Below are 21,874 nucleotides of genomic sequence, written 5' to 3' on the forward strand. Positions count from 1 at the left end.
GCGATGCAGGCATGGGGTTTTGTTAAAAAAAAAAAAATAAAGAAATAAATTACCCAGCGTTTCATCATTCTTATAAAGTTGAGCTATTACTTTAATCCTTATTGTGTCTCAGCCCGAGAACTTGAACCGTCCCTCAGAAACTCCCTTTGCTGCATAAACCAAAGTGCATCTGGAGTGCAATTAGGCAGTAAACACATTACTGGGGTCACACGGTGTGTATATTCACATGGACAATGACCCCCTGACCCCCAGCGATCCTACTGGTCCCAGGGTACGTGGCAAATTAATGCGGTCTCTGAAAATGTACATACATACAACACTTACTCCTTCTTTCGTGATAACTCCATCCTCCGTTCGTCTTAAAACGGGTCAAGGATGGTCTCGGAACACATCTTTGTCCCGGTCATCGCTCACCGGTCCTTCGGCATGTGTCCACCCCCACAAGGACCCGCTCAGCCTCATGCCTCATTGCGTGTGTCCTTGAGACGCGCCGCTGTGTCGGATGCTGAAAAGCCTCCGCCAAATATTTCCCTATAAGTAGGTGAAAGTGTTTTAAACTCTAAGCTATTACGTGTACAGTCCTTTTGGGCAGCAGAACGTTAACATGCTGTGTTCCACTTAGTTTGAACCTCGTAAGTGGCAAAGTCTGCTTACGCCTTTAGTTATATAACCACTCAAAGGCATCCTGTACATATTTCCGGGTTCATAACCAACATGGGGGGCACGGTGGGTCTGGGGTTCGAGTCCTGATTAGGGTGCTTGGCGGCAGACTGGCATCCCGTTCGAAGACCCCCCTGCACCCTGTGTTGCCAGGTTAGGCTTTGATTTGCCCCGACTCCACTCGGGACAAGCAGCTGTAGACAGTAGGTGTGTGTAACTGACATGTGATCATCTATCCAATGAAATACTGATTTTGCATGGGCTGATGGAGAGGAACTCCAAAATGCAATACTGAAAAGACAGGTGATACAAGATCAGACAAAGAAAAAAGCAAATAAAGCTGGATAAGGTTTAAAGATAAAAAACAAAAAACAAGGTAACAGAGTGCTGAAGATATTCTTTTTATTCTTTTCAGAAATAAATGCAAAGCTGAGGCTGGATTCGCAAAACTCATCTGAGTGGAAAACACACTAGAAAGCCTACTATTGTTACGAAACCTATTATGGCCATTTAGTTCTGCGTCTGTTTAGTACAAGCAGTGGTCACAGCGCTGCAGATAAGTGCAACATTTCTTTTGTTGGATGTTTGCTCCTTTTTTTTTTTTTTGCCGAGTCGCCAGCAGAAGATGTATGACGCCACAGCCTCCCGATGTAGCCACAGCCACTTCTGGGCCTTCCAATGATAATGATGATAAGCTTATTAGCGGCGCTCCTCTTCGGGAACAACACAGCAGATTACTGGAGATGCTCATTACCAGGCAACTACTGGTGGATGCCAGCGCTTCATCATAATTCAGCCTCTGCTGCACAGATCAGTGGGGTTGATCTTTAACAAGCGCCTCTATTTTTCATATAAAAGGACGCTGTGGGCAAGCCAGTTTATTCTTAGATAATTAATATAATTGGTCGTCGGAGCAAAAACAAAGCAAAAAGGTAATTAATTCTAATTACATATAAGTCACAACCCAGGGTCAGAAGGAACCTGCAGAACGCAGGAGGTTTTTCAGGGCTCTTCTGCTCCTTGGAGGAAGGAAACAGCTGAGAAGCAGAGATTCCTCCTTGGCATGATAAATTCTCATTTTCCTCACCCTCATGTTGTGTTTCAGACTGATAACCATTCCGATCTGCGGAACACGTTTCGCACTGAAGCGTGTATCCCGCCTTGCGTCGGCCGGTGCGCTAACCACCGAGACCCTGGGAACTGAGCATTCCACAACATAAGACCACTTGCACTGATGTTCCACAGAACATCCACTGTCCTGGGAGCTCCATCCTGAACTTGTAGGTGATGGCGAATGTTTAATGGTCATTTCTGAGTCTGAAAAATCCCGCAAAAGAGGCCGGGTCAGAGTGACTGGCGGGGGCCAGAGCATTCCGTAAACACCGTCTCCTTCAGCTGTGTTTCTCCAGACCTTCACCATAAAATGTTCCCACCAATACAGTGCTGGGGTTACTGCATTTTAAAAGAAAATTTCTTACACAAAGATGCACTGTCTTTCCTATCCTCCGAAGCCCCCATGGACGTCCCGCAACGTCGGCCTTAAGCAGTCACCCGCAACCCGTTGCCCCGATTGCAACTAAATCTGATGATAAAGCGCAATTCAAACCTCTGCTGTTGATGTGAAGTGTCGCGCGAGACTGACATCTATATGTTCCTCCAAAGACATGTTTTCAGGTATACATACTTCATGCATAATTCATTCCACTGCCCTTAACGTGGCAAAGGATTGCAAGGATGAAACAACCATAACTGGGAAAGTAGCAGACTGAAATAATGTAAGAGAACACAGACATTGTTCTTCATTTGCTCATAAAAAACCACAATAACAACAGCCATTACAGAACATGCACTTCTTATTAGTCAAAGGGTAGGTTGTAATGAGCAAAGAAATTATTTAAGTGAATTAAAACAATTTGTACTCCCATTAGTGTGCACCTGGGACCCTTTTACAGGGATGGACCTCCGGCTCCAGAGAAAGTGTTACATTTACTTAGCAGAAACTTTTGTCCAAAGCCATTTCCAATGAACTCTATGTAGTGTTATCAGCCCACACACCTTATTCACCAAGGTGACTTACACTGCTAGATACACTACTTACAATGGGTCACTCATCCATACATCAGTGGAACTCTCTCTCTCTCTCTCTCTCTTTCTCACACACTATGGGGGAACCTCAACAGTATGTCTTTGGAGTGTGGGAGGAAACCAGAGCACCCAGAGGAAACCCACACAGATACAGGGAGAACATGCAAACTCCACACAGACTGAGCAGGGATTGAACCCATGTCCTCTTGTACCACCCAGGCGCTGAGAGACAGCAGTGCTACCCAGGGTGCATTTTCTCTCTCTCTCTCTCTCTCTCTCTCCCCAGAGAGCTGTATTTGAAAGTGAACATGAGCCGAAATAAACGCAACTAAGCACCAATGATGCGACGCGGAAGAGCGCCGCTGTGTGGTGGAAGGTGGAACTTCCATCTGGGAACACTGCGTTCCCACACACCTCTCAGCTGCTGAATACCAAGCCTGTGGCCTCCCATCTTGTTCATGTGGGGCCTAGTAACACACCACTTATTACCTATAATAAAGTGCTCTAATGCACTTTATATTACTCATTACAACAGCTGGATGGTAGGGCTTTGTTTTCGCTATATGGGCTGGTTACACTCCAACTAACTTAGTTATACTGGACGTGTACAGAGCAGAAAGTAAACAAGAGGCATACTGCTGCTGCTGAAAAGCAGTTCAGGTGCACCTCAGTACGATTTTGCGTTTACAGGAGGTACCGATCAATGGAATAACGGCTCAACGGAACAACATTGCCATTATGTCAGAGCACAGTACTGTCTGCGACCCTGATGTGTTAACTACTCCTTTCATCGCTTCTTTTAATAGCGTCCACACATCTGGCCCCACTTCCGTGACACTTCTCTTTGTCATTTCTTACAAACGAGACTTAAGCGCCGACGTCACGTTCAGTCGGCATTTGGGGGCAAAAAAAAATGCAGCATTCCCATTTCAAATCCGAACGCGTCTATCGTGCTACAAAAACCCATTTCAAGTCATAATCACTTTTAACGCCGTGACAAATCCAAAGGTGGGAAATCGTTTCCAACCATTTTTGAGGTTTCCCCAAAAACAGACTATTTATTCAAAGACTCCTTGCTAAACTCATCAGCGCCGCAGCACTTTCTCGCAGAAGGATTTAAGGAGCCAAACAAACGCGCAATAGGTGCTAGGAAGGGAAGCCTCGTCGCACACGGAGGAAGTCGCCACAGCGCTCGTTTCGGCAGCTCGTCTTCACAGCGTCAAGAAGCAGCTAAAGGCCCTCAGCTGAGGGAGTCGAGAGAATAGTCGCCGCTGGCGTTTGCGGCTGGGAACGATGATGAAAATCCTTGATCCTTGGAGAAGCACTTTAGCACCATATTTTACATTCATAACCGTGGATGTGACGACCCTTTAATACACGCGCGCACAAAATTCCTGCAAAATACCAGGAGTCCCACAATCCCACCAGGTTCTGACCCACGTCTCTGTACGCAGGTGCACAATTTAGCTCATGATTTTTTTTTAAAAAAACAGTTTACGATTTACCCGTATATACAGCAGGATAATCTTTACTGTATCAATTCAAAGTAAGCATCTTGATCAAGAATAATACAGCAGGAGGTAAGATCTGAACCCGAGTTCTTTGACTACACCTTTACCCGTTGCCCCTCTATTCCCCATTGTTGTCTATCACGAACGCTGACACGTCAGCATTCGGGCCCCCGGACGTTTCAGGGCTCGTCAGCAGTGCAAGGACACGGGTACGAAGAGGGAGGCGAGTAAGAAAGCAGAAAGCGAGCGAAGCATAGAAAGTCTAGAGAAAAACAAGTGGAGTAAATAAAATGTCAGTGAGAACTTAACTGCTGAACATTTGCCCATAATCCCAGAGGTTTCTTGCTAAAACTGTGGTGGCAAACATGAATTACCCACAATCCTACTGGGTTTGGCACGCGATGCGATGGTAAAGACGGCCTGCCAGTAGGTCCAGTGGGTTTGGCGGAAAATGTGGTAGGAAATATGATTCAGCTTTAACAGAAGGAAAGAGTGTTAATGAATGTGTGACCGTAACACAACATGTATTTATTACATCAAAAAAAATCATATAAACAGGTACACAAACAGACAAAAGCAGACAGTGTCAGAAAATATATACCACCGTTTTGCAGCAACGTGCAAAACATCTAAAATCCATGTAAACTATACAGTGGTTTATCTCTAACGTGTTTAAGTTGTATTAAAACGCCAGTTAACGCTTCTCACACGCACGCGCACACACACACACAGCGGCAAAAGCGGAACACCGAGCTTGACTGGGAATATTTGTGCTTTCATCCAAAGACGTGTGTGAAGCGCGTTTCTGCATTCTGGCTTCCTAACGCTGCCTAACTCTTCTCTAAAGTGTGATTATGCCACAGCCGTCTCAGAGCTTTTAAAAAAAAAAATGCAACGTTTGCTTCGCTAACATTCATTTTCAAACTCCTACACGGTCTCTTCCAAAACGTCTAATTCCGAAGCCCACAAATACATGGATTTATCTTTACACCTTAAATAAAGTAGGAAACACCGGGGGCGTTTGTGACTTTTTACAGCCCATCTCCGGTCCTCATGGGTCACTGACTTCTCTAAAAACTACCTGCCCTAGTTGTGCTATTTAGTGTTGCGAAGGGGACACACACACACACACACACACACACACAAACACACACTGTGCGATTCACAAAATCTCACTTGTACACAAAATGTTCTTCTCAAGGATATCTGTAGTGACTACTTCATTTTTCTACAACATGTGGTGATTCTCAAGATACTCTACATTCTTCTAGAAAATACTGTCTGCAGGGTAGTGCTGAAACATCTCCATCTCCAGACGTGAAGCCCAAACCCACAAAAATCAGCTTTTCCGAAAACGGATCCCCCAGCCACAGGTGATCTGATCGCCGACACTGTATCTGTAAGCCTTCCGACAGCCTTTAATAACCCCTCACGCATTCATCCGAGGATCTCTGCGATCCTGCTATTACCAGGATTTCAAGGCCTTACGAGGTGCAGGGGAAGTGCAAACAGAGAGCATACTGGGTAACACACTGGACATACTGTACTGGGGTAGCCACACATACATCTAATTCTTCTGATGCTCTGACCTCGATGGGCATCTGACAAAATTCTTGAGCTTGATCGTATTCTGAGTGCTTACAAAACCTCTTATCCTTACTGTCACTTCTCACGTCTGCTTCACCCTCTCCCTCCTGGATTCCTCAGCTTCAAGCTTCGGACTCAGACTGGTCTGTGGTCACGCTCCCGTTCTGCTCACCTTGCCCCGACTGCTCCAGGGTTTCCGGCGTCTCACCCACGACAAATGTCGGCCCACCCCCCACTTTCCCGTCGCCTGAACCGCTGTCTGGCTGCTTCTCCAGATGGTCAAGCTCCTCATCCAGCCGGCTGGAAATTGACCAATAGAGGTGGGCCTTCAGACGCGCAGCAGCCAGCGAGAGCTCCCGAGCCGAGCAGGAAGGTGTGTCCACCTGGGGAAACGATGTATGAAAAGCCAGTCATTCCACAAGCTGGAAATCACAGATGAAGATACAAGACATATTCATAAGTTCCTACCGTAAGGTGCACTACACATCCTGGCGACAAGCCTACCATTATTACTCCATGTTGTCGTTTTTATTAAGAATTCATTTTTATTGCGTCTCAGCCTACAAATTGAGAGCACGGTAAGAGCTATACATGGAATGGTTTCAGCGGCAGGATGGATTTCTGAGTCATGTCGAGAGCAAGAAAGAGGAATCCCAACCTCAAAGGTGTGGTGGAAAGCGCTGTAGTCCACGTCAAAGAACCCTTCAGCCAGAGACATCATGGGGCTGAACCTGTGGCCCCACAGCACTTCTTCGGCCAGGTATGAGCTTCGTGCCTGACACGTCATACCTGCGTGACAATCGGGAAGGATACACATAATACCCTTTGCCTCAGTCTTGCCCCTGTGATCACCTCCGGCCCGCAAGCAACAGTGCACTGAAGAGTTACACTGGTACAGCACACGAGTATGTGAATTCTTAGCAATGAAGCAACTGTACCACACACTAATAACTAAACAATGAAATGATATAATCATTAGCACTAAGATTTGCGGCCTTGAACTCAAAGGACAAGTTCAAATGCCACCTCCTGCTGTAATACAGGCAGTCCTTGAGTTACCAACATCCGACTTACATACAACCTGTACTTACGAACCACCCCCTTACTGACTGGAAGTTGATTTTTTTTTTTTTGTTATCCTTAAGCAACAAATAAAAAAAACTTCACAATTAAGCCTATTATATTAAAAATTACAGTTACCCTATATACAATGGTCTGTAATAACAAACGGGCGCTACTTTGCGAAACGCATCAAAACATTGCGCATCTACAGCAGTTTATCGGCTCGTGGGCGGGGGGGCGTGAGCCCGAGGTGGGACAGACTTCCTTCTTTTCCTGTTAACAGCATCTTGTGTGTTACTGCATTTGGCTTTAATTTTTTTTTGTTTTTACCCTCCAAACCATGGCACCAAAGCGTAAATGTCGTGCAAGTGATGGTGATGCATCAAAGAAAAGGGAAACGATCATGAATGAAACTAAAGAGTAAATGATAAAGCGAAAGGTGAAACGTCAACGAACAATGGAAAAGCGAACATTAAAGTTTCTCTCTCTCCCTTTCTCTTCTTCTCGTTCTGAGAGAGCACTCGGCTACAAAAACACTTCTTCCCAGTTGCTGAATCTCACTTCATACGAACCCCCCCCCTGCATTCTCAAACCTTTCTCGCTCTGCTCTTCCAACTTTTGTCCCTCATCATTCCCCAGTCCCATTCCATGTCTCTTTGATAACGACTGCTCGCCTCATCCCTCAACCACGATTTCGGATCCTCGCCTCTGTTCAGTTCGCTGATCAACCAACCAATCGCCCATCGCCGACCACAAGAACACGTCTAGTCCTTTGATTCTGAATAAACGACCCTGCGCTTGGGTCCAGTCTCCTCCGTGTCCTCTGTTCATCATGACAATAGTTACATTTATTATCATCATCTCTCTCTATGTCTCTCTCTCGATAATAAATACTGTAGTTACATTTATTATTATTAGTAGTAGATTATTATCATTACATTGTATTATTATTATTACTGGATTGTTATATGATATTAAAGATGTGTTAAGTGTATCCAAAGTGTTTCTTTAATGTTTTTTATGCATGGAAAAGTACACGATATATGATATACTAAGACAAACATTTGACAAACTGACGTTAGATACCCACCATACCTAACTGTTCCGACTTACGTCAAAATCCGACTTAAAGACAGGTCACGGAACTCGTTCGTAATTCAGGGACTGCCTGTACCCTCAGTCAAGGAACTTACCCAGAATTGCTCCAGTAAAGACTACCCAGCTGTATGACAGGGTAAGTCCCTTCGAGTAGTTTTGCACTGTAAGTTGCTTTGGAGTAAAGTGTTGGCTAGGTACGCAAATGCAAATGTAACACATAGACGATTGTTCTAATTCGCAAGGAAGATGTCAGTACTCATCAAGGCAACAAAACAGAGGATTTATGAACAGAGAACTGGTCCTACTGACCGGTGGCTTCCACCATTCCCTCCAAGATGACGACAATCTCAAAGTCTTCCTTCTCCAGCTGCGCCTGGGACATATCCCAGAAGGGCGAGTGAGAGTCGATCTCATGCGAAATCACCAGGGGAGACACGAGGAAGAGCCGGTCATCTCCAGTCTCAAAGCCCACGCTGATGTCTGTCTGATCCAGAGGGATGAATTCTCCTGGAGCAAAGAAAAGCGGATGCAGATTCATCGTCCCAGCTCGTCATTCAGAGTTGGAGGAAGGACCCTGCGGGGGGGGGGCAGACGCTCACAGAGGGCTTACCTTCCTGAGTCTGCTTTGACTTGATGAGCTTGGCTCGCATGTTGGCCCCAACTATGTGTGAGCTGCGCAGGTCGCCCACACGGAACATCAGGCACAGCTTATCGTCCCTGAGGGAGATGACTGCATTGCGTGAGAAGACCAGGGTCTCGGCCCGCTTGTTCGGCTGCGAGATCTTCACAAACATGCACCCCACCTGGGTGGAAGGAGAAAGGAAGGCTCTTGCATACAGGCACACACACAGGTAGGCTAGGCATGAGGAAGCTGCAGCGCGCGCACGCACGCACGCACACGTCCCTACGGGTTCTCCACCACACACCTCTACACAGCGATGTGAGCATTACTCACACAAGCACCCATATCTGGGAGCTATAGGCACTTATGCACACCACTAGACAAGCGCCTTGAAAAATCCATTCCTACGGAGAACTGCTGACCTTGCAAGGGACTAAAATATATTTCATCTTCACTCAGATTACCTAATATGATTCCAGCAAAGCTTTTCTGAAATAGCTGTAGTCAATGTTGGGGTGAGGTGCCATACACCACATTGTAAGCCACTGTTACAAAATGCACAAATTGTATTTTCTCTGAGATGTACGTCGCTTTGGAGAAAAGCGTCTGCAAAACGAATAAATTTAAATGTTATTGTAAAGTCCAAATGAAAGAAATGCACTTTCTGACATTACATTTCTTCATTCAGCTGATGCTTTGTTCCAAAGCAACTTACGATCATTTACCTAATTATACAACTGGATAATTCTTACTGGAACACTTCAGAATAAGTACCTTGCTCAGGGGTACTACATTTACATTAATTTATTTAGCAGACACTTTTCTCCAAAGCGACTTACAATCAATACTATGCAGTGTTACCAACCCACACACCTTTTTCACCAAGGTAACTTACACTGCTAGATACACTACTTACAATGGGTCACTCATCCATACATCAGTGCAACACACTCTGTGTCACTCACACACTATGGGTGAACCTGAACAGCATGTCTTTTGACTGTGTGAGGAAACCAGAGCACCAAGAGGAAACCCACACAGACACAGGAAGAACATGCAAACTCCACACAGACTGAGCGGGGATCAAACCCATGTCCTCTTGCACCACCCAGGTGCTGTGAGACAGCAGCGCTACTTGCTGTGCCACCCAGTATGGATGCCATAGCTATGGGTATGAAGGCAGAAGATCTAACCACTAAACCACCAGTTGTCCCCTTTCACACCAATACTGTGGTTTCACCATAGACACCAGCTCTGGCCTCACCATGAAGGCATTGACCATGGATCCCAGAATGGCCTGCAGCAGGAGCAGCATGGTTCCCACCGGGCACTGGTCTGTAATGACACGGTGGCCGTATCCAATCGTGGTCTCTGTCTCGATGGAGAAGAGGAACGCCGAGATGAATCCATTCACGTTGTTGACACAAGGTGTCCATGTCTCATCCTCCAGGTGGTCCAGGTCTCCCCTAGCAGAGGAGGAGGGCAAAGAGTGGAAGATATGTGACACAGAAATAAAATTTGATGTAGGCAGGAAGACCTGTTTCATATGTGAACACCACACCCAGGAAAGGTCAGTTTTAACTGCTGTGTACTGTTGAGGGAATGGCACTGGGGCAGCGGAGAGGTTTTAGCAACATATTTTTGCCTCATAAAAAAACATTGTAGCTCCTATGACCAATATCGATGCGTAATTCATTCCAAAACCACACTGCTACTGTTTTGCGTCCCCAAACCTCCAAATGCAGCATAAAATCACAAAAGAGGTAATGCATTTGTTTTTAAGCTGTGATTAAGTTTAACCTTATGCTGAATCAAACACTACAATTTTGCTCTGAACGCTCTTATCTTCAATTAAATGCAATTAACAGTACATTTAAATACATTCTGCCGTTTGACAAAATTTTTTTTGGCATTTTTGACAAGCATCATGGTTCCTCGATGACATTAACCCGAAAATGTATTAAAGGGGACTAACTGTATAAATACAGTTTCCGTGTAAATGCACAGAATGAAAGACATTTTAAACCATAAACTCAAATACTGCCTTTTCTAACCTTCAGTTGTTACCGTTAAGTATACATACAGTATATTTACAGCATTCCGTACATTTTGTGTGTATTACAGTGGATTCGGATTTTTACTTCACCAGCAAAACTGTGAACTCTGTCCCCCCCAGCAGGAACAGATCAGCTTTTTCACATCAGGTGTGTCTTCCTTCACCTGGGTGTTGTTGGGTGGGGCTCACCTGCAGTAGGCGATCAGGTACCAGATGGCACCGAAAAAGAGCCACGTGACGGCGTATGCCATGACGAACACGAAGAGCGAGCAGCGCCAATTGAGGTCCACCAGTGTGGTGAAGATGTCCGTCAAGTAACGGTACGTCTCCCTCATGTTCCCGTGCTGGACGTTGCAACGGCCATTCTTCTCCACGTAGCGCTGCCTTTTCCGCTTGCTGCGCCCTGCGGTGGAGGACGTGTGGAGAGGAGAAGGGAGTAGAGGAGAGGAAAGAGACATGGAAGTGAAGGGAGGAAAAGGAGCATAAAAAGATGGCAGATGAGGTTTGCAGGTGTAAAAATGAGGATGCAAAGAAATGGACAATTAAAAAGGGTTAAGCCATCGCGAGTCAAAAGAGTGGGCACCCGGTTAGTAGCGCTTGGTATTCATTACTGAAGAAGAAAACATGTCCGGAATTTCAGAGAGAGACATAGGTGGGCACAATGGACATGGCAGACAAAAATGCAAAGAAAAAAATAAAAATGTGAATATGTAACGGGAATGTGGTCCAGAGAAACAGGTAGACAGCATCATTAATGAAATTCTCGAGACTAAAGGAAGCAGACAAGAGGCAAAAGATCAGCGTCGATTTCACGTGCACGTTATTCGCGAGTTCCGACAAGTCTCACCCCAGCCGAATTTGCCCTTTTCGGCCCCGCCTCCCTGGGCTTTCTTGCGCTGCTGGTAGGCCTCCACCTGGGCCTCCCGAGCCGCTAGCTTGGCCTGGAACGACCTGCTGTTGTTGGTGGGCTTGGGGGGCGTGGCCGTTTCCGTGGTGACGATGTGCCCCGGGTCCTCGGTGACATCGAAAAGGCTCGCGGGTGCGGATGGTTCCGCGGCGTTGTCCGTGGGCCCCTCCCGCTTGTCAGTGACAGGGAGAGAGATGGATTCCGGGATGGAAGTGAAGTTCTCCAGGGCCATCTTGCGTTTGCAGAATGCAAATCGGTTATGGGAGCGCGAGTACGTGTCTATGTGTGCGGTTCTACCAGCGTTACAGTGCAACTGTATGAGTGCACGTACAAGTGTTAAAGAGCAAGTGTTTTTGAATGTATGCGTATGGGTCTCAATGAGTGTGTGTTAACACTCTACAGTATACGTTTCAATTTTTTAACACTGCCAACGTGAGCTGTTACTGCGCGACTATGTTTGACTATCAGTCGTCGAAGAGATTCTTCGTTTCAGCTTTTTGTAGACTTCCTTCACATGGAAAAAAAAAAACAAAACAAAAACAAAACAGTGTTAAGGTGAATTTACGAACTTTTTTTCCCGTTTAAAGACACTATTCGGAAAGCTTTCTGGATCGCACTCGTCACAGTCAACGAGATGCCGCGCGGTAAACGCGGACGCTCAAAATAAAGCGCGCCCTAAACGTGGCGTTGTCAGGAAACGGCGGGGAAAAACAGCAGATGTCTTTAGCGGGCAGCTCTGAAATGAGCAGGACAGACGGCATCCATTCGACAGGCCAGTAAAGCCACGTATTTAACATGAACCTTCAGTATCCGCAGAGCATCAGGAACTCAGATGGCGGTGAACTGAAGGGACGTGGTCTTCAGCGCACGTGACTTGGGGACAGAGCTCGGGAACGCAGGGAGGCCGCAGCGGTTCGAGTCCTTCCCAAACCCGTGTCCTGTGCAGCTCCGAGTCAGGCCTGTCCTTGGACCTTTGACCCAGGGAGTTCGCTTACGGTTTTTGGCCGCAAGAGGACTCAGCTGTATAAATAGAAAGCGAAAAGGAAGTCATATTTCGAGCACAGAAAACTGTCCCAGTTTAGTATGTGGGACGGACTGAGACACTGAAAGAGAAAGAATGAGGGGGGGGTGGAAAAGAAGCCTGAGAGACTCAACGTGTTGCTTTTCCTACGACGAATCTCCAATGGAAATGTAACCTTTGCTAAATATGCACATGCAATTCGTGTACAAAAAATAAAAAAAGCTAATGTGAATCCGTGGAAGAGTAAAATTAATATGTTGGACACGGATTTGGCGCATTGAGAGAAAACATGATTCACACAAAAGCACACGCTGCATAAGAAAACCCAGCCTGTGAGAAATGGGCAGAAGTTCTGCCTTAATGCGCGCTAATATATATATATATGATCATACAGGAGTATTTATTTTCATGTGGTCACGTCTCACTCCGATTCCTCGCGTTTTCCGTGGACAACATTCATTGTCTTTGTGTTTTTGTCCTCACCAGCTGGGGTGACAGAAGAATAAGTCTGGAGCAACGAACGACGAGCAACAACCGTTATCGGGTGCTGTTAGAAGGAAGCTGTATTATTACCATTGTTATTATCATTATTATTAATGCTAGTATCCAACGATGCGGTTAGAAGTTAACGGCGATTTATGTGCCCAGGCTGTGTGTGTGGAACATGATCGTAAACACTCCAGCAGGTAGTCGAATTGCGCGTGTGCAGTCATCTTTCTTTTCAAAACGGTTCATTTTATTAATAACAACAATAGAAATAATAAAAACAATTACACACATTATTTAAATTTAAAAATTTAAAGGAAAAAACGTGGCTCCGCGCCTTTGCTGCGCTACAGCTTCCAGCCCCCTTGGCCCTCTCTCTCGGTCTCGCGGGGACGCGCACTCAGACTCACCTGCTGTCGGGACTCTTCTCGCCAATTGCGCGTTTTCAGCGATCCGTCTCGCGGAGGCGAGGCGCGTGTGGTGTCGCGGGGAAGCGGCTCGTGGCCGGGAACGCCATGTCTCCGTGGACGGTGCCGCTCACACACTTCTTCGGGTGGATCCGGATCCGCAGCGCCGTGCGAACGAAGCCCTCGCCGAATCTCTTTTTCACTGCGGGGACGCGACACGGCGCCTAGCGCGGCGAGCCCAGCAGCAAAGCATCCTCCCCGGGTGGCCTCCGTCTCACCTGGCGTCTCGCTCCGTGTCGTTGCGATTTTCGGGGAAAATGGAGGCTGTCGGAGGCGCGCGGTGGCGAGCGCTGAACACGAAGGCGAGCGCGCGAGCGAGCGGCGTGAATCATCGGCTCGAGTGGAGCGCGCAGGTGGCGGGACCGCGCGCCCGATCAGCCCCGTTCAGCCCCCCCCCGTCATTCAACACCACGTAACGTTTAAACCTGAACTGAAACCCCCGTTCAGTCTCGTATTCAACACTGTTCCATGCCTTTTCACGCTAACGCAGCCCCTCTCTCAAACCCTTAGCCAACCCCTTACTCAACCCCTAGCCTATGAAGTCCTTCAGTCAAACCCTTATATTCAGTCCCTTAGTCAACCTTAACGAAACACATTAATGATTCCATGAATTCAGCTTTAACTCTGCCATGGATGGTCCCAAGCCCAGCTGAGAAAGAAAGAGGGTTGGGCACAGGGCTAGCTACACATGCACACACACTTGTCCCAAGCGGGGGTCACATCAAGCTGGAGCCTAACCCGGCAACACAGGGTGTAAGGCTGGAGGGAGAGGGGAAACACTCAGGATGGGACGCCAGTCCATCACAAGGCACCCCCAGCAGGACTCGAACCCCAGACCCACCAGAGAGCAGACACAGGCCAAACCCACTGTGCCACCACGCCCCCCCTGGCTAGCTACCCTCCCACCGTAAAAACCTTTCCAGCCACAGAAACAGCAAGAAGGAGACTTCATGACATCTCAGCTCTTAGGGCCGCCTGGAGAACCCTTGTTGGCGACCTATGCCCCAGGAGGCGTGGAAGACATAAGAAGAAGAGAAGAATTCAGCTCTGTTATCGACAACAGGCGTTCACTGAGTATTATCTCAATTTCAAATATGCTGTCACTTTACTATGTCCTTATGTCTTTAGTTCATGGTTTGAGGAGAAATTAAAAATGCTCAAGAAATATATTAAAATGTACCAGGTGTGGAAAACGCTACATTAACAAAACATGCTTATTTTCTTTCTTTTTTTTTCCATTGTTCACAAACATTAGTCCCATGCAGCGATGGGCTGGTATGAAGATCAAACATCAGCCTATCCCAGAGGCATAGGGTGTGATGCAGGGTAAACCCCGAAGGAAATACCAGTCCATGACAGGGCACACAAACAGATGGAGTCACACACACATGCACATATGGGATAAATTAGTCACCAATTTGCGTGAAACAGAAATGACAGAAAATTAAACAAGGCAAGAAAAACAGTTTATAGGCAGAGTCAAGATGTTACTAGAACACAGTGAAATGCTACAAGAAAGATCATTAGTAACAGAGAAGTGATGTTCAGACAGCTCCAAGCTAAAGGTGAGTCTTCAAAAGGGTTCAAAAGACTGGTAGACCATCTGATGTTGAGAGGAAAGCCATTCCACATCCACCTTCTGCTTGTGTGTGTGTGTGTGTGTGAGTGGAAGAGACAGGCAGAGGCAAAGCACAAGTAATGATAAAAAGAGAGACAGATGAGAGATTGGAGGTCATGAGGAACCAAGCTGAGTAGAACTTTCTTGAGGATGATGGTGAGAAACTTGATCTTACTTGTACTGAAGGACCAGTGGAGATGCCAGAGCAGAGGAGGGATGTGTGTAGAAACAGGATGGTTATATATTTACATTTACATTTATTGATTTAGCAGATAGGGGAGCGGTGGCGGAGCAGGTTTGGCCGGGGCCTGCTCTCTGGTGGGTCTGAGGTTTGAGTCCCGCTTGGAGTGCCTTGTGACGGACTGGCATCCTGTCCTGGGGGTGTCTCCTTAGCCTTGCGTCCTGTGTTGCCAGGTTAGGCTCCGGTTCACCACAACCCCGTTTGGGACAAGCAGTCTCAGACAACGTGTGTGTGTTTTCTCCAACTCAGAGTAAACAAAAGTACATTTAACAACAAAGAGTTACAGATAAAGGGGGGTGCGGTGGTGCAGTGGGTTGGACCGTGGTCCTGCTTTCCGGTGGGTCTGGGGTTTGAGTCCAGCTTGGGGTGCCTTGCGACGGACTGGCGTCCCGTCCTGGGTGTGTCCCCTCCCCCTCCGGCCTTATGCCCTGTGTTACCGGGTAGGCTACGGTTCCCCGCGACCCCGTATGGGACAGGCGGTTCTGAAAATGTGTGTGTGTGTGTGTGTGAGTTACAGATACAGTAAGTTCAGTCAGTTTGTCCAATGCCACCATTTTTAAGGACACAGCAGTAGCTGCTTAAAGAACTGATGGGAAATACAAAGGCAATCATGACAGATGGTGTGATGTAGGTCTACTGAGCAGTTAGGAAATCAGGAGAGAGGTGAATCTGAAAGGTGTATTCGGAGAGCCATCTTGATGGTACACAGTAGATGAGCAGCAGTATTTTGAATGAGATGGAGAGGGGAAGTGGCGGATTCAGGGAGATCTGTAAGAAGGGACTTGCAGTTGTTGAGCCTGGAGAGAAGAAAGGCCTGGACAAAGTGGGGGTTAACGCAGTGGGTGAGAAAGGACCAAATTTTGTGAAGTCATTTGTGACAGTTCTGGACCAGCGAAGGATGTGGGTAAGGGACCGAGCGCGGGGCGCTGCTGAGTGAGTCATCTCACATCACAGCAGGATTCCTTTCGGAAAGTGGGGGCGAAAGGGCGATGCTGTCGAGAGATATCTTGAGTGGGAGGTCTGTGCAGACACTTGTGCAGAGGGTACGGAGGGTGTTAGATTTGGAGACGCTGGAGTTCGCATGACGGTCAGACATTTGAAACTGGGATAGAGAGCTGAGATACGAAAAAAGAAATGAGATGTGCTGTAGATGTGCTCATCAGCCGGAGTTGCAAGTACCAAAGCGGTTACAGCTGCTATCTTGCATGCAAAGGCCCCGGGTTCACATCCCACCTCCTGCTGCAAATCCTGTGAGTAGGGTACTTATGTTGAATTAGTGTTTTAAAATGAACCAGATTTATAAAAAGGTAAAGAACTACAAGTGTATCTGTAACACTATAGCTTAAATAAGCTTTGAAAAAGCATCACATACGTTAATATTTTTATAAATATGGGGGGGGATGCTGTGGAAAGTGATGAAGGTTCCCAGGGAGTAGAGCTAGCCAGATTTGTTTTGCTAAATGTAAAATACTTTGTCTGCCTCAGATCCTTTACGTTTTTATTTGCATGTGATTGTACAGTATCTTTAAGCATTTCTGCAGAAGGATCAACACCCTGACCCTGGGGTTTATGGAGTGGCTCTTACGAACTTTCATTGTTGCAGGTGTTATTTTTAGTACTTGGTTTTATCATTAATATTAAACACACATTAAACGTCAACATTAAAAATGCATGCAAATATGCAATCCTTCGTTTTCTGCTGTTGGGAAGTTGAAGGATGCTTGTTCAGCATCATTTAATAATTGATTCAGTAATAGCTATTGGTCAATTTATTTTTTGACCCTAAATTTCTTGGTCTGCTTCATGTTCTATATTTTCTATAAAGCGTTTTAGTATTTTAAAGAAATTTCCACCTATTTTTCTTTTTCATTTTCCTGCCATTTATTAGTATCGCGTTCTGTGAGTAGTTAACGATCTGTCAATCACCTCGGGACCAGACCGCCACAACGACGCCCCGCCCCCTTCAAGAACGCTCTGAGTCCTTCAGGAGGATGTGGCGGAAACGGAAATATCTCTGGTACGTGATCCTACGTCACTTCCTCTTTCAAGATGTCGGTGTACGGACCGGTGGTGAAGATTCATCCCGTCGTGCTCTCTTCTATCGCTGACTCGTATGAGCGGAGAAATGAAGGGGCCAGCCGTGTCATCGGAACTTTACTGGGTAAGCTCCCTAACGGGTTGCTCACCGAGCCGAAACTGTTTTTCAAAGGACAAACGGACGTCTGTCTCTGGCGCTTCGGTTCTCGAGCACGCGCCGCGCCGCGGTCTCGTGCGCGGTTAGAGCTCACTCACTCGCACATCCGTTCAGGGTTAGTAAAGCATCCAGTAGTTCAGCTCCTCTCCATACACTAGAAAGTAGTGTCATTGGAGTTTTTTTGAGTATCATCAAGAGTCATTGTACGGTGTAACGAACTGTTTGCTGTACACACATAACTCTTGAATTTTGAATCTTGAATCAAATCATAACTAATCCGTTAATGACAGAATTCAGTCAGTCGACTCCACCCATTCTTTGGTCTTCTGCCCTGTTCAATAGAATTTCTCTATAAAACTCTATGATTCCTTCAGCTGTATTGTAGTGCATCACTGCATAGCCCATAACAGGGGGAAAGCTCAACTGCCTGGTAACCCCAGAACCAGGGAATCTAGTGATGAGGTGACAGCTGTGCTCTTTGTTTCCACAGGAACCATAGACAAGCACACAGTGGAGGTGACAAACTGCTTCTCTGTCCCCCACAATGAGTCTGAGGATGAGGTGAGATGAAGTGTTGAAAAGGTCTTGTGTTCTGATACACTGTCCTCTGGGCCATCCTGTGGGCCATCCTGTGATTCTCAGGATCATTTACCTGAAGCTTTCTCATTTTGGTAGGTTGCAGTGGATATGGAGTTTGCCAAGAACATGTATGAGCTGCACAAGAAGGTGTCACCTAGTGAAGTTATTGTTGGCTGGTGAGCTCTTTTGCGGTTTCCTCCTGGACCTTCCTTCAAAGTAAAGATGAACATGTGCCATTGTTGTAAGAAACCCTCTGTTCTCGAGAGCACACATCTTATTTTTAGACATTGTTACTATTAATTTAAAGGTGTGGCATGGCAAGTAGTGCTGCTGTCTCACAGTGCCTGTGTGGTGTGTGAAAGGACATGGGTTCGATCCCTGCTTACGTCTGTGTGGAGTTCGCATGTTCTCCCTGTGTCTGCATGGGTTTCCTCCCACAGTTCAAAGACATGCTGTTCAGGTTCACCCATAGTGTGTGAGTGACAGAGAGAGTGTGTGTGTTCCACTGATGTATGGATGAGTGACCCATTGTAAGTAGTGTATAGTACTAGCAGTGTAAGTCACGTTGGTGAATAAGGTGTGTGGGCTGATAACACTACATAGAGTTCATTGGAAGTTGCTTTTAAGAAAAGTGTCTGCTAAATAAATTAATATGAAGTGTAAGGTGTTATGTTGTTTGTAACTTTGCTGTACCTGTTGAATGTTACTTAAAATTTACCAGTTGTGCTTGCTGGTATTGTTATGCTTGTTTATCATCCATTACACATCAATATATTGATATTCATGATTCAGTAGTCCTGGTCGTGGCAAAGGGAGCTGATTCTTGTTATTTTTAGTTTGCATACTTTTAAATCAAGTTTGCATGCAACTAGGTTGTTGTAGGACTAAGGTATGCGAAGTCTGGTCTTGAAGCAACAGCAAGATGGATTTTTTTTCAGTTAATGTATCTGGTCAGCACTGGTATGAGAATGTAACTCAGCAGTCATCTCTTTGGTTTGAAGGTACGCCACAGGATATGACATAACAGAGCACTCAGTTCTGATTCACGAATACTACAGCCGAGAAGCCCAGAACCCAATTCACCTAACTGTGGACACTGCACTGCAGAGTGGCAAGATGAATATACGGGCCTATGTCAGGTGAGTTGGCCTGGTCATGCTCTTCTTTACTAATTGTGGGGAGATGTATAAATAGCTCTTGTTCGCTTGATCAAGATGTTCAGATGAAGTCCTGTTTAACGAAATGCCTCTTCAGTGGTATGTCAGTGTTAAGGTTTTCTGGTAGTGTAATATGTAATAAGCTGTAATTCTGAACAAAGTGAGATGAGACTTCAGTGAGGTGGTGTATTTGCTTTTCACTTTAATAAACATATTGGACTATATAGCTCTGTAAATGTGAAAGATACTTGAGTAATTTATCTTAATCATGTCAAATGCAACAGCAGTTATGTTTCATAGGTTTTCTTGGCACAAATGATTTGTCGGTATCTGGCCGTATGTAGCTTGGTTTATCTGTATAATCCAGAAACCATAATAGACATACCACAGTTATTCACTGGGTAGGTTCTGCAAAAGTCTGTTTTAACTTTATGTTGTAAGAAGTTTAATATTTATTACTTTCAAGATACAATAAAACTGATTTAAAATGCCCAAAAATAAATGTTGTCTCTTGAAGCTCCTGTTTAGTGTTGTTTACTTAAACACTGCACGTTCATAAGATAATTATCTAGTTATTGATCAACACCGAAGAATAATAGACACAAGCTCAAAACACTGGATTCAAGTGCAAGTTGAAATCATCCAGTCCTTTACTCTTTCTCTGTTAGCTCTTTACTGTGAACTAATGGCTGGATGTGGAAAGGCAAGTTGTGCTCATGCAGCAATACTCTCACTCTCAGGTTTTTGAAGATAAACAAGTGAAGAGAACACAATTTAAAAAAAAAAAAGTTCATATCTTCAAAAATTCGTGACATAAGGACCCAGTGTACTTCGTTCTTGTATAGCAGACCTATGATCCGTAATACTTTGCACACATTGCAATTGTTTTTTCAGTGCTCAGATGGGGGTGCCAGGAAAGACTGTGGGAGTGATGTTCACCCCGCTAACAGTCAAGTATGTCCACTACGACACAGAGAGGATAGGAAGTGAGTATGTTTACATGTTCTGGCAGCAGTGTAGATATCCTGTAGTGGTAAATATGAGTATATCTTTAATGGATAAAGCAACAAAGATCTTAAAATATTTATAGTTAGGGACTATATGTAACTAGGTATGTATGTATCACACTGTCCTTGTTCTTTTCTCCTTTTCAGTTGACCTTCTCCAAAGAACACGTGTATCTCCCAATCGCACCAATGGTCTGACCTCTGATTTAGAGCAGGTGGGAGTGGCAGCTACGAGGATACAGGACATGCTGGCCACAGTGCTGACGTACATTGAAGATGTGCTGGTTAGTGTACCCAAGTCTTCTCCCCATCAGCAGGAGCAGTGGTGTGTGTCTGAGCATTGACAGCAGTATGGAGTCACAGCAAAGGATGTAAAATTACACAACTATAAATGGGGAGAGCTGGTAGAGTAGTGGTTAGAGCTACTGCCTTTAGATCCAAAGGTTGCAGGTTTGATCCCCTCCCCTGGCTGTAGTACCCTTGAGCAAGGTACTTGCCCTAAATTGCTCTAGTAAAATTACCTAGCTGCATAAATGGGTAAATAATTCTAAGCTTGTAATAATTGTAACCTTAACATTGTAAATCACATTGGAGAAAAGTGTCACCTAAATGAATAAAGGTAATGTAAATGGGTAAATAATTAAGTTGTTTTGGAGAAAAGCATAAGCTAAATGAGTAAATGTAAATGGTGGTGTTCCCTACCCAGTCTGGCAAGGTAGCAGCAGACAACAGTGTAGGTCGTTTCCTGATGGACCTGGTGAACAAAGTTCCCAAGATCTCAGCTGAAGACTTTGAGACCATGCTCAATTCTAACATCAATGTAAGTTTTACTTTCTGTCTCTGTTTTATAAAAAAAAAAAAAAAAAAAAAACTATTCCACTGCAGCTGTATGATTTGTGCTATGTACCTTTATGACGTTATCTGCGTTGTGTGTGAAGTCGTTCCATGAAGACCATGTCCTCCATCTCTAGTGCAATGACCTTTTTGTCTTCCAGGACCTTCTGATGGTGACATACCTGGCCAACCTCACCCAGGCACAGATAGCGCTCAATGAGAAGTTGGTGCTTCTCTGAACATGGGTGGATTGAGAGAAGCGGGAATTTTAAATTGTTTTATACCTTAGCTATGAAAATAAAGGTATTAAACATTCCATATGTGGCATTCTTAGTTATTGTACAATACTTTTATGCAAAGTTGTTAGATGTATACCTGTGAAATCACTTGTCCATTTTAAAGTACACTTTTTTTTTTCTGTGATAAATATCTGACCATAGCAGCATTTCTTAATTTTATTTAATGTTACATAGGGGACTAATGATTTGCATGAAGGTACAATTTGTGCTGCAAACGGTGAAGTTTCATTCTTTAAAAGGTTAATTTGCTCATTGAATGCAGACCTTTGTATATATGCGTAAGCCAGATATTTTTAAATGAAAGTGTTTGTTCAAAATAGCCATAGAGATTAGTTCATCCAAAACTTGCGATTTTCATTAAATTTTAAATTTGAGTTCGACAC

At 45.3% G+C, this 21,874-nt stretch overlaps 2 protein-coding genes across 2 annotated transcripts; one reads left to right on the top strand and one right to left on the bottom strand.

Moving 5' to 3' along the window:
- Positions 1–3,531: 3,531 nt before the first annotated feature.
- On the bottom strand, positions 3,532–14,157 carry kcnj9 (potassium inwardly rectifying channel subfamily J member 9). Its single transcript, XM_018758200.2, has 9 exons — positions 13,506–14,157; positions 12,390–12,608; positions 11,529–12,096; positions 10,871–11,084; positions 9,890–10,091; positions 8,614–8,806; positions 8,313–8,510; positions 6,502–6,632; positions 3,532–6,226 (listed from the first exon to the last, which is right to left on the bottom strand). Exons 3-9 carry the CDS (start codon positions 11,818–11,820, stop codon positions 5,966–5,968), a joined length of 1,491 nt encoding a protein of 496 aa, XP_018613716.1. The 5' UTR covers positions 11,821–12,096; positions 12,390–12,608; positions 13,506–14,157; the 3' UTR covers positions 3,532–5,965.
- Positions 14,158–17,460: 3,303 nt separating this feature from the next.
- eif3f (eukaryotic translation initiation factor 3, subunit F) lies at positions 17,461–21,860 on the top strand. The gene is made up of 8 exons (XM_018758122.2): positions 17,461–17,582; positions 18,106–18,176; positions 18,291–18,370; positions 19,196–19,333; positions 20,246–20,337; positions 20,506–20,642; positions 21,065–21,178; positions 21,354–21,860. Exons 1-8 carry the CDS (start codon positions 17,471–17,473, stop codon positions 21,429–21,431), a joined length of 822 nt encoding a protein of 273 aa, XP_018613638.1. The 5' UTR covers positions 17,461–17,470; the 3' UTR covers positions 21,432–21,860.
- Positions 21,861–21,874: the final 14 nt, after the last annotated feature.

Source organism: Scleropages formosus, chromosome 1 (assembly GCF_900964775.1).
Source record: "Scleropages formosus chromosome 1, fSclFor1.1, whole genome shotgun sequence".
Taxonomy (NCBI): domain Eukaryota; kingdom Metazoa; phylum Chordata; class Actinopteri; order Osteoglossiformes; family Osteoglossidae; genus Scleropages; species Scleropages formosus.